The following is a 20,254-nucleotide window of genomic DNA, read 5'->3' as shown; positions in this document are numbered from 1 at the left end:
ACACACTGTAACACACATTGTAACACACTGTAACACACACTGTAACACACACTGTAACACACTGTAGCACACACTGTAACACACTGTAACACACTGTAACACACACTGTAACACACTGTAACACACGCTGTAACACACACTGTAACACACTGTAACACACACTGTAACACGTTGTAACACACCCTGTAACATACACTGTAACACACGCTGTGACACACTGTAACACACACTGTAACACGTTGTAACACACACTATAACACACACTGTAGCACACACTGTAACACACGCTGTAACACACTGTAACACACACTGTAACACACACTAACACACTGTAACACACACTGTAACACAATGTAACACACACTGTAACACACACTGCAACACACACTGTGGCACACTGTAACACACTGTAACACACACTGTGACACACTGTAACACACTGTAACACACACTGTAACACACACTATAACACACTGTAACACACGCTGTAACACACGCTGTAACACACTGTAACACACACTGTAACACGTTGTAACACACCCTGTAACACACACTATAACACACTGTAACACACTGTAACACACACTGTAACACACACTGTAACACACACTGTAACACACTGTAACACACACTGTAACACACACTGTAACACACACTAACACACTGTAACACACTGTAACACACGCTGTAACACACTGTAACACACGCTGTAACACACTGTAACACACACTGTAACACACTGTAACACACGCTGTAACACACTGTAACACACGCTGTAACACACTGTAACACACTGTAACACACACTGTAACACACTGTAGCACACACTGTAACACACTGTAACACACACTGTAACACACACTGTAACACACACTAACACACTGTAACACACTGTAACACACTGTAACACACGCTGTAACACACTGTAACACACACTGTAACACACACTAACACACTGTTACACACACTGTAACACACTGTAACACACACTGTAACACGTTGTAACACACCCTGTAACACACACTATAACACACTGTAACACACTGTAACACACACTGTAACACACTGTAACACACACTGTAACACACACTGTAACACACACTAACACACTGTAACACACTGTAACACACGCTGTAACACACTGTAACACACGCTGTAACACACTGTAACACACACTGTAACACACTGTAACACACGCTGTAACACACTGTAACACACGCTGTAACACACTGTAACACACTGTAACACACACTGTAACACACTGTAGCACACACTGTAACACACTGTAACACACACTGTAACACACACTGTAACACACACTAACACACTGTAACACACTGTAACACACTGTAACACACGCTGTAACACACTGTAACACACACTGTAACACACACTAACACACTGTAACACACACTGTAACACACGCTGGTAACACACGCTGGTAACACACCCTGTAACACACACTGTAACACACGCTGTAACACACTGTAACACACGCTGTAACACACTGTAACACACACTGTAACACACGCTGGTAACACACGCTGGTAACACACCCTGTAACACACACTGTAACACACGCTGTAACACACTGTAACACACGCTGTAACACACTGTAACACACACTGTAACACACTGTAACACACGCTGTAACACACTGTAACACACACTGTAACACACACTGTAACACACTGTAACACACGCTGGTAACACACACTGGTAACACACCCTGTAACACACACTGTAACACACGCTGTAACACACTGTAACACACGCTGTAACACACGCTGTAACACACACTGTAACACACTGTAACACACGCTGTAACACACTGTAACACACTGTTACAACCTTGCTCCAGGGTTATTTCCCAGGAAACAGAATATTTTAATCATTGAAGTCACCAAAAAGGGGGCGTGGTCTAAGGCCTCCCCAGTGCCACTGGGGAGCAGCATGTGTCCACACACCTCCACCTCCACCTCTGTGCAATGGAATCGTCCACTGTAGTCTTGGGGGGGGGTACCTCACCCCGTAGTAAATACCGTCCCTGAAGAATATTTATTTCATAAAACAATATTTCTGAATATCAAAGCAAATTTCAAATCATAAAACAATCTGCAGCAGTATGTACTGGATAGTACACTGACAGGAAGTCATACTGCTGTGCAGGAAGTCATGCGGGTTCAGTCATTCTTATATGTGTGTGTATATGTGTGTGTGTGTTAGACTCTCTCTGGGAGGGAGGTGGAGCTCCACGTTTCGGCCAATCACAGCCTCCGTCTCGACGAAGAACGGGAGCAAGAGGAAGTAATCACCAGCTGGTTGGGAGCCGAGCTGACAGTCACACACAACCAGGTGCACACATACACACACACACACACACACACACACACACACACACACACACACACACACACACACACACACACACACACACACACACTGTAACACACACTGTAACACACTATAACACACTGTAACACACACTGTAACACACTCTGTAACATATACTGTAACACACTGTAACACACACTGTAACACATTGTAACACACACTGTAACACACACTATAACACACACTGTAACACACACTGTAACACACACTGTAACACACTGTAACACATACTGTAACACATACTGTAACACACAGTTTAACACAAAGTAACACACACTGTAACACACACTGTAACACACACTGTAACACACTGTAACACACACTGTAACACACACTGTAACACACTGCAACACACACTGTAACACACTGTAACACACACTATAACACACACTGTAACACACTGTAACACACACTGTAACACACTGTAACACATTGTAACACACACTGTAACACACTGTAACACACACTATAACACACACTGTAACACACTGTAACACACTGTAACACACACTGTAACACACTGCAACACACACTGTAACACACTGTAACACACACTATAACACACACTGTAACACACTGTAACACACACTGTAACACACTGTAACACATTGTAACACACACTGTAACACACTGTAACACACACTATAACACACACTGTAACACACTGTAACACACTGTAACACACACTGTAACACACTGCAACACACACTGTAACACACTGTAACACATACTGTAACACACACTTTAACACAAAGTAACACACACTGTAACACACACTGTAACACACACTGTAACACACTGTAACACACACTGTCTTCTTCTTCGAGTCCTTTGCAATCTTCGATGTCATTCTGCCAGTATCTAGCGCAGGGCACAGCTGGTGGGGTCGGTTCAGCCAGGTCCTGGGGGCTGCACTGGGGGGGCGTCGTCACGTCCAGCAGGTGGGACATTGTCTGTACTGCTCCACAGCCACACGTGTCCTCTGTGTGGTAGTTCCATGTCTTCAACAGTGCTTTGCGCCTCCTCTGCTCCACCCGCAGTCTGTTGAGGGTCTTCCAGGTCGGCCATGGGAGGTCGTGTCCGCTGGCGAGGCATTTGGTTGGTGTTATTCCTCTCTCCATCCATTCTTGGGCTGGGGTGTTGAGTTGGTGCCATTCAACGCTCCAGATGTTGTTCCGTGGCGTTTCTTTGGTGGGCTGGAGAGGGGGGACTGTATGCAGGAAGCTGGCTCTGGATTTCAGTCTGGATGGGGGTGCTGTGTGTCCGTACAGGGGCGCCTCATGTCAGACTCCTGTGCTTTCCGCTCATCTTGGGCGACGATGGACCGTCTGATGTGAGGGGGGGCAATGCCGGCTAGTGCATAGAGGCACGGGGCTGGCGTTGTCTTTATGCAGCCCGTGATGATGCGGCAGGTGTCGTTGAGGGCCGTGTCCACCAGTTTGGTGCGGTTGGAGCGGCTCCAGCTTGAACATGCATACTCAGCTGTGGAGAGGCACAGGGCTAGGGCCGTAGCGCGGATGGTTGGTGGATCAGCGCCCCACTTTGAGTTGACTAGTTTGCGCAGGATGTTATTGCGGGTGTTGACCTTGGCTTTGGTGTTCTGCAGGTGGGTTTTGAAAGAGAGTGTCCTGTCGAGTGTGACTTCAAGGTAGACAGGATGGGGATGGTTCAAGAGTTTGTGGCCATCCCATGAGATGCTCAGTTCTTTTCCTGTATCTCGGTTTTTTAGATGGAAACTGCATAGCTGGGTTTTTGATGGGTTGGGTTTCAAGTGGTTGTTATTGTAGTAGGTGGACATCTCTTGGAGGGCACTTTCCAGGACGGGTTCGATTTTATGGAAGCTCTCTTGTTGGGTGGTGATGCAGAGGTCATCAGCTTAGATGAAGCGGCGGCATTGTGGGGGGAGTGGTTGGTCGTTGGTGTAGATGTTTAAGAGGAGAGGGACCAGTACACTGCCTTGTGTTAGGCCATTCTTTTGGGCATTCCATTTGCTCTTCTTGTCGTTTAGTGGAACGAAGAAGCGCCGGTTGTTGAGAAGACTTTTTATGACTTGGCAGAGGTCGAGGTCGAGGTCGCCAGTCATGTCCAAAAGTTTCCTGATCATGGCACGGTGCTGGACAATGTCATAGGCAGCGGTGAGGTCTATGAAAGCTGCTCCGGTGATGAGTTTGCACTCAAAACCATCCTCAATGTGTTGGGTGAGGTTCAGTAGCTGCCCAGCACAGGAGCGGCCAGGACGGAAACCGGCTTGATCTTTAGTGAGCTTGGAGTCTATAAGTGGTGTTAGGCGTTGGAGTAATAGCCTCTCATAGAGCTTGTAGGTTATGCAGAGGAGGGAAATCGGTCTGTAGCTCTTTGGTGATGATGGGTCCTTTCCAGGTTTGGGGATAGCGACAGTCTTGGCTTTTCTCCATACGGGTGGGATGGTTTTCTTAGCCATGCATGAGTTCAGCATTTGTAGGAGCCAGGTCTTTGCTTTAGGTCCCAGGTGCTGTATCATTTCCGCCAGTACATCATCGATTCCTGCTGCTTTCCCGGGTTTCAGCGAGCACAGTGCTGCTTCAAGTTCTTCTGGATCGAAGGGCTTGGTAAGGGCACTTGCTGGTTGTGGGTGGTCTGGTACAGCTGTCCGGCGGTATTCTCCTGTGGGTCTGCGGCGAGTTTGGCTGCACCCGTTTAACACCAGCTGTGCTGCGACTGAGTTTGCTGTGACTGTTGTAAGTGTGGGTGGTGTGGTATGGTCTGCACCAAGGCGGCGAATCGTGGCCCACGCCTTCCTGCTGTTGTTGGTCATGTTGGTGTTTCAGCTCCGACCAGACTTGCTTGCGATCTTCCCCGACGTTGTTTAGTAGGATCTCTCCGAGTGCCGTGGTGGTGGAGGAGAAAGGGTCTTCGCGGTATGCCGTATGGTAGGCCTGGAGTAGGTCACTAGATGTTTCTGACAACCTGGGGATGTACTCGGTCTGGCATCCTCTTGGAATATGTTGTCTGGCTGACCTTTTCAGCAGGTCTGTAAACGTGGTATAGCTGTTGGGGTGTGGTGGTATGCTGGGGATTGAGTCTTCGATCTCCTGTTGGTACGACAGCCAGTCGGCTTTCCGCAGGTTGAAACTTCTACGGAAGGGGATGGTTGTTGCTTTGAGAATGGATCGGATGGTTATAGTGATAGGTCGGTGTTGTGAGTGGGGGATGGGGTCCAGGACCTCTTTCACTGCTCTGGATGCTAGCTCGCTGCTCACACAGACAAGGTCTGGGTTTTATCCTTGTTTCCATCTGGCGCTATGGAAGGATTTTGGCAGTTTGGCGTCATGGATCAGGGTCAGGTGTTTCGACTCAAGCCAGGTTTCGACTGCATCTCCATCTTGGTTGTTCTCTTTATAGCCCCACGATGTGCTATGGGCATTGAAGTCTCCAATGCTGATCTGGAATTTCCTCTTGCATCTATCTAGCAGTTCGGTATGGGAGAATGGGCTTTTGGGGGGTTTGTACACTGATGTGACAGAGACATTTGGGAGGGCAACTGTGATGGTTTCCATTTGCCCTTCGGTGGTGTCGGTGCAGACCTCTTCAATCGTGAGGTTTGGTCAGTTGAATACGGCTGATCCGTACTGTGTGTGACGGATCTCTGCCACCAGCTTCATTCCAGGCAGGGCGGGTCTCTGTTGAGCAGGGCCGATGTGGGTTTCCTGCATGTAAACTATGTCGAAGCGTTTCATCACTGTCACTAGTATGTCTGCCTTGCATCTGGAGAAGCCTTCAATGTTGATTGAAGCGATTGACAGCGCAGGCCCCGAGGGGCGTAAGTGTCTCTGCGGCATCTTTGGCGTCGTCATGCAATAGATTGGTCGGGTAAGTATACAGATATTGGCCTACTGGTGATAATGATCAGATAATGATATCAGATTGTACCAGTTAGCGTTTCCCAGGCTGCACCACGGGGAGGTTTCTGTATTACCAGCCCACACACTGTAACACACACTGTAACACACACTGTAACGCACACTGTAACACACTGTAACAAACTGTAACACAGACTGTAACACACTGTAACACACTGTAAAACACTGTAACACACTGTAACACACACTGTAACACACACTGTAACACACTGTAATACACACTGTAACACACTGTAACACACTGTAACACACACTGCAACACACACTATAACACACTGTAACACACTGTAATACACACTGTAACACACACTGTAACACACTGTAACACACACTGTAACACACACTGTAACACACTGTAACACACACTGTAACACACTGTAACACACACTGGTACACATATAGAGTATACAGATATTGGCCTACTGGTAATAATGATCAGATAATGATATCAGATTGTACCAGTTAGCGTTTCCCAGGCTGCACCATGGGGGGGGTTTCTGTATTAGCAGCCCACACACTGTAACGCACACTCTAACACACTGTAACACACACTGTAACACACACTGTAACACACACTGTAACACACTGTAACACACACTGTAACACACACTGTAACACACACTGTAACACACTGTAACACACACTGTAACACACTGTAAAACACTGTAACACACTGTAACACACACTGTAACACACTGTAACACACTGTAATACACACTGTAGAACACACTGTAACACACACTGTAACACACTGTAATACACACTGTAACACGCTGTAACACACTGTAACACACACTGTAACACACACTGTAACACACACTGTAACACACACTGGTACACACACTGTAACACACACTGGTACACACACTGTAACACACTCTGTAACATATACTGTAACACACTATAACACACACTGTAACACACTGTAACACACACTGTAACACACTGTAACATACACTGTAACATACACTGTAACACACTATAACACACACTGTAACACACTGTAACACACACAGTAACACACTGTAACATACACTGTAACATACACTGTAGCACACGCTGTAACAAACTGTAACACACTGTAACACACACTGTAACACACACTGTAACACACCCTGTAACACACAGTTACACACATTGTAACACACACTGTAACACACCGTAACACACACTGTAACATACACTGGTACACACACTGTAACACACGCTGTAACAAACTGTAACACACTGTAACACACACTGTAACACACTCTGTAACACACTGTTACACACATTGTAACACACACTGTAACACACTGTAACACACACTGTAACACACACTGTAACACACACTGTAACACACACTGTAACACACACTGTAACCTACACTGTAACACACCGTAACACACACTGTAACACACACTGTAACACACTGTAACACACACTCTGTAACACACTGGTACACACTGGTACACACACTGTAACACACTCTGTAACATACACTGGTACACACACTGTAACACGCTGTAACACACGCTGTAACACACGCTGTAACACACACTGTAACACACTGTAACACACACTGTAACAAACTGTAACACATACTGTAACACACACTGTAACACACTCTGTAACACACTGTAACACACTGTAACACACACTGGTACACACTCTGGTGCCGGATGAAGCCATACGTCCAGCCGAGGCCTTCTCCGTGTTCCGCGGCGACAGAACGGGAGAGTGGGGGAAATCCAAAGGTGGAGGCGTCTGCCTAATGGTAAACAACCGCTGGTGTAACGCCAACAACACCAAATTCCTCTCCCACTCCTGCTCGCCGAACCTGGAACAGCTGACCATCCTATGCCGTCCATTTTATCTCCCCCGGGAATTCAGCACGGTCATCATTACAGCCGTTTATATCCCACCGCAAGCGGACACCGACGCAGCTCTGTCGGTTCTGTACGATGTGTTGTGCGGATTTCAGAACAGACATCCCGACGCGGCTGTGGTGGTGACTGGGGACTTTAACAGGGCCAACCTGAAAAAAGTTCTGCCGAATTTCCACCAACACATGACGTGTGCCACCAGGGGAGACAGAACTCTGGACCATTGCTACACTCCTTACAAGAACAGACACAAGCCCGTGTCGCTCCCTGCTTTCGGGAAATCAGATCACGCCGCGATCTCGCTGCTTCCTGTTTACAGGCCTCTGATCGGATCTAGTGATGACGAGGGAGGTGAAGCGGTGGACGGACCAATCAGAGGCTGTGCTTCAGGACGCTCTGACTGACGTAGACTGGGACATGTTCCAAACAAGTTCAAGTGACATCAGCGAGTTTACGGAGGCTGTAGTAAGTTTCGTGGCTACGCTCGCGGATGAAATCGTTCCCACGGTGAAAGTTCGGATATTTCCAAACCAGAAACCATAGGTTGATAAATCCATCCGCTGCGCTCTGAATGCTCGCACGGCCGCTTACAACGACGGACTTGTATCTGGTAACATGGACAATTACAAAGCGGCGTCGTACAATCTGCGGAGGGCGGTGAGGGACGCTAAACGGACGTACAGAGACACCGTGGAGCTGCAGATGGAGCGGGGGGACACAAGACGCTTGTGGGAGGGGCTGCGAACAATAACTAACTACAAGAGCAGCTCCTCCCCAGCCACGAGTGTGGACGCCTTCCTGGCCAACCAACTGAACTCCTTTTATGCGCGGTTCGAGTCTGGCAGCAACACCGCTAGCTCGCCGGCTAATTGTAGTTACACCGCTGGGGATGAGCGCGCACTCTCAGTGTCCGTGCACGAGGTCAGGAGGGCTTTGATGCGGGTGAACACCAGGAAAGCTGCGGCCCAGACGGCATATCTGGGCGAGTACTGAAGACCTGTGCTAACCAGCTAGCTCCGGTGTTCACCACAATATTCAACATCTCCCTGGCTGAATCAGTGGTCCCATCCTGTTTCAAGAGGTCCACCGTTGTTCCTGTCCTGAAGATCGCCTCTCCAACCTGCCTGAATGACTACCGTCCGGTGGCCCTCACCTCGGTGGTCATGAAGTGTTTGGAGAGGCTGATTAAGGATTACATCTGCGCCTCCCTCCCCCGCACCTTGGACCCGTTGCAGTTCGCGTACCGGCAGAACAGATCCACGGATGACGCGGTCTCTCAGGTACTGCACACCACGCTCACGCACCTGGATGGCCAGAAGGGGGCCTATGTGAGAATGCTGTTCATTGATTATAGTTCAGCTTTCAACACCATAGTCCCCACCAGACTGGCTGTCAAGCTGATGGAGCTCGGATTGAATGGTCCGCTGTGCACCTGGATCCTGGACTTCCTCACAGGCCGCCCCCAGGTGGTCAAGGTGGGGAAGTACATGTCAAGCTCCCTCACCCTGAATACAGGATCCCCCCAGGGCTGCGTCCTCAGCCCCCTACTGTACTCCCTGTACACACATGACTGTGTGGCCAGGTCCAGCTCCAACACCATCATCAAGTTTGCTGACGACACCGTGGTCGTGGGCCTGATCACCGACTGCGATGAGAAGGCCTACCGCGAGGAGGTGGCTGACCTGTCACTCTGGTGCCAGGACAACAGCCTACACCTGAACGTCAGCAAAACCAAGGAGCTGATTGTGGACTTTAGGCGTGGATCACAATCGAGGACGCACGCGCCGTTGTGGATTAATGGGACTTCTGTCGATAGGGTGAGCAGCTTCAGATATCTGGGAGTCCACATCACAGAGGACTTAACATGGACTGTTCACACAGACACTCTGGTGAGAAAGGCGAGGCAGCGTCTCTACCACCTCAGGCAGCTGAGGAAATTCCGGGTCTCGGTGAGGATCCTCAAGTCCTTCTACTCTGGAGCAGTGGAGAGCATCCTGTCAGGCAACATCACTGCCTGGTTTGGGAACTGTACTGCCCAGGACAGGCGGGCCCTGCAGAGGGTGGTGCGTTCAGCTGAACGTACCACTGGAACTACCCTCCCCCCCTTGCAGGAGTTATACACCAGGAGGTGTAGTAGCAGAGCCCGTAGGATCATGAAGGATCCTCATCACCCCAACAACGGACTGTTTCAGCTGCTGCGGTCAGGCAAGCGCCTCCGCAGTCACGCAGCGAGAACAGAGAGACTGAGACGGAGTTTCTTCCCTCAAGCCATTAGAACTGTCAATGCTGACCTCACCAGGGGTCCTAACTGAGCCATGCACTAGGCTCCACTACCTACTGTACTGTATGTAGCATACTGTACCGCATACTGTATCACTGTTCAGGGTTGTTCATGATGCCGTATTGCTGCGCCGTACTGTTGTATACTGTGCTGTATTATCGCAAACACTACCTCACACTATTCACATTCAAACGCCACTTTAATTCACATGCCACTTTAAATGCACATATCTGTATATACATAGCCATATTCCTTCTATCTATTCCATTTTATTTCAATTTATTTTTATTGTATTTTATTCTATATATTATTATCTTATTCTATAAGTATTCCACTTACTGTATTACGTTTTAGGAGTCAGTTAGTCGGTCTATTAGAAAGGAATTTTCTACTTTTTATTTTATTTTATTTTTTATTTTTTCCTAGGACATATTGTGTGCTATCACCGGGTGCGTTGCATTACATTTCACTGCATATATGTATGAAAGTATGTATATGTATGTGACAAATAAAAATCTTGAATCTTGAATCTGTAACATATACTGTAACACACTGTAACATTTACATTTAGTCATTGATCAGACGCTTTTATCCAAAGCGACTTACAATTGTTCAAACACCGACGGAAGCAGCCATCAGGAGCAATTAGGGGTTAAGTGTCTTGCTCAAGGACACTACAGCATGCTAGCAGGAGGAGCCTGGGATCCAACCAGCAACCTTTAGATGACTAGACCACCAGCTCTACCTCCTGAGCTACCATCCCCATCAACACACACTGTAACACACTGTAACACACTGTAACACACGCTGTAACAAACTGTAACACACACTGTAACACACACTGTAATGCACACTGTAACACACTGTAACACACTCTGTAACACACTGTAACACACTGTAACACACACTGTAACACACGCTGTAACAAACTGTAACACACTGTAACACACACTGTAACACACTGTAACACACTGTAACACACATTGTAACATACACTGTAACATACTGTAACACACTGTAACACACACCGGTACACACACTGTAACACACGCTGTAACAAACTGTAACACACTGTTACACACTCTGTAACGCACTCTTTAACACACTGTAACACACACTGTAATGCACACTGTAACACACACTGTAACACACTGTAACACACACTGTAACGCACACTGTAATGCACACTGGAACACACTGGAACACACACTGTAACACACTGTTACACACTAACACACACTGTAACACACTGTAACACACTGTAACACACATTGCAACACACACTATAACAGCCCGCCGATACTCCACCACCTCCGTCACCTTGAGGCTCATACAAGCACACAGGCCCCTGATGCTGCCACTTCTAAGCATGATGGCTGGATACCAGGCTTCTGTGACACTAAAAAAACTAAAAGGCCACCACTGTGAGGACACCATGGTAAATCCAGGCTTGACACCTGAGGGACCTTCAGGGCAGAGATGATGACAAACATCAGCTCCAGTAGGTTTTTGTTGTTGTTGTTGTTGCTGCTGAACCAGGTCTTTGCTAAACCCTGGAAAAAGGTTGTTTTGTTTCTGGTTGCATAGGCGGCAACAAAGGTTCTCAGCTCTCAGGGAAGAGGTTATTTTACCTTCAGAAATTCTCACATGATATTGGATAAATACACGGCTAGTTTTTAATCAAACAATGAACGTTTATATATTATAACAGAATTCAATAGTATGGTAAAAAAGGTTGAGGTCGAAAAAACAAGTTTAAGAAGGTTAATACACAAACCCACATCTGGGAAATGAAATGTTGGTTGCTATGGAACGAGGGAGAGAGTGAAAGAGAGAGATTGTATGTAAATGCACTCAAAGGCGCAACTACGTACTAAACTGAAGAATAAATTGGAGATGTTATTGTGGTGGAAAAAAATCACCCTGGAGAAGAGGTCTTTTAATTCAAGATCCTTTCTTATAAAAAAGAGCTGAGTGTGTCTCTGCAGAGAACATGACTGAAAGAAAAAGAACCTTTCATGCTCTTTGTATCATCTCTTCAGTTCTTCAATTCATCTGATTAATAGTACTGTTTACCAGACACTTATCTCTAGGTAGTAGTATTGGGCGATAACAGGTCACGCTCCGATCCCTCGCTCACAATATCAATATGTCTGCAGTCATCTTTGGCCGCATTCACTCAGTAACTTTCCACAACATTATGGCCGTGCCAGACCAACACGCCTTGGCCAAGCTCTTCAGGAGTTCCGGCTCTTTGTCTGGATCGCCGTTTAGACTCCAATGAGTCGTCTGCCTTTCTTACCGGATCAGCTCGGGGTTCCCACAGACTCTCTGGCCGGAACGGTCAGGGATCTTTTCGTATTGTCGGGTCCTGGAACAGCGAGGCGTGGCGAGTGTGCTCTGCAGGAGTTATTCCAGCTTGGCGTGTCGTGGTGTCGTTCAAGGCAGGAAAGTTACTCAGTTCCAAAACTTCCAAACGGAAGGTTAAGGAAGAGAAGCTTGCAAGATACGATGTTTACCTGAAGGTCTCTGCGACGTGGCTGCGTCGCAGTTCAGAAAACTTGGTTTCAAGGAACAGACAGACGGCGTGCCACAGCGCCAGGTAACATCAAGTTCCTTCAGATAAACTTCATGGCCGCGGGAGAGAGATCCTTGGGAGCAAAGGAACTGACAAGCAGTCATTTTCCGGGGTTTATATTTCCTCCGAAGGGATGGAACCGGAAGTGAGATCATTTGACGGCCATTGGTCGAAGGGTTCATGAGTGGTTTCCCATTGGTTGGGGAATTTTCAATGGACATTTACATTTACATTTACAATGGACTAGTTAATTTGTTCCTCCTCGTTGTCAGGCGTTCAAAACCCTATTCTAAAATCGCAATCTTGCACCCCGTCTCTTTCAATCTCTGTATTATGTTTGTGTTTGTCAAATACATCATGAAATTAAACAACACAAAATCACACACGTAAATCCATTTTGGGAATGCAAGAATCTGACAACACAAATGTGAATGAATCTTTGGAATGCAAGAACATACACTAATACTTAAAATAAATCTTTGGGATGCCAGGAGAAAAATCGTACAAGTCAATAAGCCTTTTAACTGCACACAGAAGGAAGTTTTGAAATGCAAGAGGATGAACTGATAAGCCAAAAAATAAATCTTACTTATACACGAATAAACAATACTTATTCACGATATGAATCTGTACTTCCGGTAACACAGATGCGATGAGAGGGTGCGGAATTAGCCGACACCAACTCGGGACTAGTGTCGAGTTCGAGGATAGACCCAAGGCAGGGGGAGTACTATCACTTGCCCAAGGTGGACCCCCAGACTAGAGGAGGGAAGGAGTTGTCTTACTTCTCCATTCTAGTTCGGCTCCTGCCCAACTAGCCACTGCCAGAGTTGTTCTACATGTTTCCCCATGTGAGCACAGGGAGAACATGCAAACTCCACACAGAAAGGACCCTCATCGGGAGATAACCCGCCGGAGCACAATGCCAGGCGGGAATCGAACCCAGGACCTTCTTGCTGTAAAGCAACAGTGCAGGGTTGTTCTTTGCACAATCACCCAAGGAAGAATGTTAAAGTCGTTACACACTTATTAAGATACATTTTCAGTCTGATCTCCTTTTTAGTCAAAAAAAGTTCAGGTGCAATGCCATCTTTTACAATCTAAATGTAATTTGAATGGTAAAATTCTTGAATGGAAAATTAATGAAACATTAATGAATAACTTTAAATACATATAACTTAAAAATACACAATATACCTCTTCAATTAAAATAAACATTAACAAAAAACAAACAAAATAGTAAAATCAGCACCAGATTTTTTGAACGAAGCATACATACCAACTAGAAAAGAAGCAGCTGTAAAATTGGAAATGGAAATGAAAAGGCCTGATGGTGGCGCTAGAGGAAAGGTCAGCTAAGCGAGGAGCCAAATGTAAACATTTTCTGTGAAGAAATGAACTAACGAGTAAGGAAGCTAACACCCATTTCACTTTGGACTACATGAACAGGTCCACGCCCACGCCACCTTCCACCCACCTTCCTTCCAAGTGGGACCTTGGCGACATACTGTCGCCCTTTCTGTTCTCTCCTGTCTGTCTGTCCTCTCTCTCATATCTTTATTTTCTCCTCCTCGCTCACAATTCACAGGAAATCACTTCCTGTCCAAAGATCCTGAACCTCAAGCACCTCTCACTCCCAGAACCTTCTAGTCCTCAGCAGCGAATAGTTTGACAAGATCTGTTTTGTGGAAGGTTGGAAGGTTTTTCAAGGCCTCCTGCGAGTTCGATAAACATTGTATTTTATATAAACATGATAATTTATATTATCATATTTTACAAACATCATATTTTATATAAACATCATATTTTATAAAGACAGATCATGTTTATGATCATCATCTTTTATTTAAACATATTTTATATTATCATATTTTACATAAACATCATATTTTATTTATCATAATATTTTACATAAACATCATATTTTATAAAGATATCTTATATTATCATCATATTTTGCATAAACATATTTTTCATAAACATAATATTTTATAAAGATCATGTTTTGCATTAACATCTTTTATAAAGATCATATTTTATATTATCATATTTTGCATCAAGATATTTTACATAAACATATTTTATAAAGATCTTATTTTGTATTATCATATCTTGCATAAACATAAACATTTTATATTATCATCATATTTTATAAAAACATTATATTTTATATTATCATCATATTTTACATAAACATCATTGTAGTGGATGGGGTGGCTTGAGCAGCCACACCTGATGCTCGTTGGTTGGGCATCAGGTTTAGAACCCCGCCCACACACTCAGTCAGGAGGGAGCCCTGTGTCATGACATTTTCCATCTGCTCCTGGCTTGTTCCAGCTAGCCTCCTATATACAATTAACCCCGTCTGTGTCTCTGTGCCGGAGTTCCCTGAAAATGCCACTTGGATGGCATGTGGTGGCAAAACTGCCACAATCATATTTCATATTAACATCGTATTTTACATAACCATGATTTTATAAAAACATCATATTTTCAGAGCTCCAAGCTGGTGAACCGCAGGGTTTTGGTGGAATGGAACATTCCGGCTCTGAATGGAATCGTCCACGTGATCGAGGGTCCGCTGGCCGCACCCCCCCTGCAGGTGAGGGTACCATTACTACTGTGAACAGGGCTATTACCAGGAGGGTCCGCTGGCCGTGCCCTCCTGGAAGGTGAGGGTACCATTACAACTGCTCCACGCCCCGTGCTGTCATCATACTGGACATTCTAGACAGAGTATTTGTTGTGTTGCATGTAAGACAGAGTGAGTTGCAAGTGGAATTGAACTTGTCAACCTGTAATGAAACTCTTTAATCATCTTTAATCATCAACAACTGCTGCAATAACTCTGTCCTGTGAGGAGCAGAGCACAGCTTTATATGATACAACCACCACCAACCTTTGGACAACTATTTATTATGTTTGGGTCTTTAAACAACGAATCACTACTGCAAGAGGAGGAGATTCACCGGGGGTGAGAGAATTAAACACCAAAACACCAACCAAACAAAGTTTACACAAAAACATAAACATTGGACAGAAACATGTATCCACAATACTTAAGTTAATTAAGTTTTAAGTTAATTTAAGTCAATTAAGTCCAGGAAAACTAGAAAAGCAACTGTTCACGTGGCCTCTTCCTGTCTTAGTTATGGCAGTGAGGGAGAAAAGTAGAGGAATGCAACCAGGAGGGTGCGTGTTGGTGGTGTGTGTGGGGGTGTCTGAGGTGTTCACCGGTGAGTGTACAGGACTTATCCCAATTGGTTCTGGTATTATGTCGTGGCGCCTCCAAGCATTGGTAAGGGCCCAGAAGCATGGAAGCTGCATAGACACCCCACGGCTGCAGGAAAGCCCCGAGCACCCCACCCTCCAGCCACAGAAGACACCACGGAGAAATCCCCACGCCCGGCCTCGAGGAGGATAACTCAGTCCCGGAAGGCCCTGAGCCAAACCCATGCTGACAGACCGACACCCCGTCCGAACCGTCGGCCCTTCAAACAAGCTAGTGGGACCCCCATGCCCACCCACGGCTCGCGAAAGGGCGAGGCTCGTCCCACCGCAGCTGACCAGACGCCCCACCCGGCGCAAGCCCTGAGCGTCCATCCACGTACCAGAGTGTGCTCAGCACAGGGCACCCAAATGTTAGGCCCCCCGCCGGCGCCAGCAGGCAGGCAGATATATGGGACCTTCCACCTCCCTTTGGGTACAAGCCGCAGAGAAGCCGCGCAGCAGGAGAAAGGCCCACAGCCGCCCCCTGCACCCCAACCCACACCCACAACAGCAAGCAGCCCCCCAGGGGCCCCGGAAGGCACCCGGCGGCGTTCTCTGCAGCCTCGCCAAGTCACAGCCACCAGGCGGAAGCTGCGCGGACTCAAGCCTAGCCGGCAGGGGGCCCACCGGCCAACCACGCCCGACACCAACCCAACAGTGACTCGCCAACCCAGGAAGCCCCACTGCTCAATGTGTGCTGTTGGCAATTGCAGTTAAAATTGCAGTGTGTGAGGGTGCGAGTTCTTCAAGCAAGCCAAACCCGAATCACTCGCACCCCTCCTGCCCCACAGACCCTGGTCTGGTGGAGTGTTGTTCGGGGTAAGATTGGTGTGCGAGTGTATGTGTTCTAAGCTAATATGAGTGGGATTCAAATTTCAGGACGGACGAGAAGCACATCGGGCAGGAGCGTGATGGGCAAGATGGCAGCCACCCTCCACATCTCCACCCACATAACTCTCACCCCACCCATCCTGCAAGCTCTAGGCCTATCATGTGGTATATCTGCTGAGTATGAGCACTGGGAGGGATAGGCGAGGCGTAACCAGATCAGGACTAAGTGCCACGGATGTCCCCACAGTCGCCGGGCACCCACCAAACCACAGAGCCCTGACGAGACCAGGAAGACCCCCACATGCCCCAAAACACCACGACATTGCCCTGACTTTAGAAGATTCAAGTATTAATCGGTGATGAGTTATGTCAGTGATAAAAGTAGCCCATATTTAATTTAATGAATCAACATTGTTGTGTCGGTAGAAGACTCCCTCAAAGCATTGTGGGTAGGACCAGGATCAACAGTTTTATTTTCATTAAAAACATCAGAGTGTGTGTCCAACGTTGGACACACACTCTGATGAAAATAAAACTGTTGATCCAAACACCATCTGTCCTGCCACAGAGCAGGACTGGAGCCAATATGGCCGCCAGGAATGATGGTGGACGGTCAGTCTACCTGTCCCCTCACACTGTGTGTTTGTGTGTGTGTGTGTGTGTGTGTGTGTGTGTGTGTGTGTACACCTCCAGGTGCACAGCCCTGCCCCTCTAGCCCCGCCCACCTTCAGCGGCGTGGTGTCCGCCATCTTGGTTTCGTTGCTGCTGCTGGTTCTGCTGCTGGCTTCCTGTTACTACACAAACACACACTGTAGGAAGGACTTCCTGTTCCAGCGCTTCACAGTGAGACAAACACACACACACACACACAGCAACACACACTGTAAAACACACATTATAACACACACTGTAACACACACAGTGTAACACACACTATAACACACATTATAACACACACTATAACACACACTATAATACACACTATAACACACATTATAACACACATTATAACACACATTATAACACACATTATAACACACACTATAACACACATTATAACACACATTATAACACACATTATAACACACACTATAACACACACTATAACACACACTGTAACACACATTATAACAGACACTATAACACACACTATAACACACACTATAACACACGCTGTAACACACATTATAACAGACACTATAACACACATTATAACACACACTATAACACACATTAGAACACACACTGTAACACACATTATAACAGACACTATAACACACACTATAACACACATTATAACACACACTGTAACACACATTATAACACACACTATAACACACACTATAATACACACTATAACACACATTATAACACACACTATAACACACATTATAACACACATTATAACACACATTATAACACACACTATAACACACATTATAACACACATTATAACACACACTATAACACACACTATAACACACACTGTAACACACATTATAACAGACACTATAACACACACTATAACACACACTAGAACACACACTGTAACACACATTATAACAGACACTATAACACACATTATAACACACACTGTAACACACATTATAACAGACACTATAACACACACTATAACACAAATTATTACACACACTATAACACACACAATAACACACACTATAACACACATTATTACACACACTATAACACACACTATAACACACATTATAACACACACTATAATACACTATAACACACATTATTACACACACTATAACACACACTGTAACACACATTATTACACACACTATAACACACATTTTAACACATAACACACATTATTACACACACTATAACACACACTATAACACACATTTTAACACACACTATAACACGCACTATAACACACATTATAACACACACTGTAACACACACAGTGTAACACACATAACACACATTATTACACACACTATAACACACACTATAACACACATTATAACACACACTATAACACACAGGGTAACACACATTATTACACACACTATAACACACACTATAACACACACTATACCACACACAGTGTAACACACAGTGTAACACACACACACAGTGTAACACACACACAGTGTAACACACACACAGGGTACCACACACACAGGGTAACACAGTGTAACACACACAGTGTAACACACAGTCTAACACACACACAGGGTAACACACACACAGTGTAACACACAGTGTAACACACACAGTGTAACACACACAGTGTAACACACAGTCTAACACACACACAGGGTAACACACACACAGTGTAACACACAGTGTAACACACACAGTGTAACACACACAGTGTAACACACACAGTGTAACGCACACACAGGGTAACACGCAGTGTAACACACACACAGTGTAACACACACACACAGTGTAACGCACACACAGGGTAACACGCAGTGTAACACACACACACAGTGTAACACACACAGTGTAACACACACACAGTGTAACACACACAGTGTAACACACACACAGTGTGACACACACACAGGGTAACACACAGTGTAACACACACACACACACAGTGTAACACACAGTGTAACACACACACAGTGTAACACACACAGTGTAACACATGTTGTTTTCCCACAGAATGAGGGCGGGGCCTGCAGGGGGGCGGGGCCAGCGCTGGTGGCCGTTACAAACCCCTTGTACGATGGAAAGCAGCTGGAGGAGCCTTTCCAGGTAGAACTGGGAGTACAGTGGGAGTACTGGGAGTACTGCTAGTACACTGGTAGTAGGTAGTGGGAGTATTTATATATATATATATATATATATGTATGTATGTATGTATATATACACTACTCACAAAATGTTTGGGATATTTGGCTTTCGGGTGAAATTTCAGGATGAAGCTAAAATGCACGATAACCTTTACAGGTGAACTTCATTTGACCTTCTCTAAACTTTTGAATGCACATGTCCAACTGTTCAATGTTTCAGTACTTTTTGCACAACTTGCTGTTCTCTAACAAGGAGCTGAACGGAAAAATTCACAACAGGTGTTTGATCCATGAATCCACCAATAAATGTCCTGGTTCAATTAGAGTTGGTATTTAAACAGTCCTCTTCATCATGC

At 45.8% G+C, this 20,254-nt stretch overlaps 1 protein-coding gene across 2 annotated transcripts in view; it reads left to right on the top strand.

Annotated features, from left to right (window-relative positions):
• stab1 (stabilin 1) overlaps positions 1–20,254 on the top strand; it is a 95,890-nt gene that overhangs the window by 71,080 nt on the left and 4,556 nt on the right. Inside the window, exons 66-69 of one of the 2 annotated variants that reach the window (XM_080001369.1) lie at positions 2,227–2,355; positions 15,515–15,619; positions 17,812–17,961; positions 19,768–19,860. In XM_080001369.1, the coding sequence (XP_079857495.1) occupies positions 2,227–2,355; positions 15,515–15,619; positions 17,812–17,961; positions 19,768–19,860 (477 nt within the window). The remainder of the gene's footprint in view (positions 1–2,226; positions 2,356–15,514; positions 15,620–17,811; positions 17,962–19,767; positions 19,861–20,254) is intronic. The other variant, XM_080001370.1, reaches the window with a different exon arrangement.

Source organism: Zeus faber (assembly GCF_960531495.2).
Source record: "Zeus faber genome assembly, chromosome: 5".
Lineage (NCBI taxonomy): Eukaryota > Metazoa > Chordata > Actinopteri > Zeiformes > Zeidae > Zeus > Zeus faber.
The sequence above is the reverse complement of the archived record's forward strand: the minus strand, read 5'-3'. Positions and strand labels throughout refer to the sequence as shown.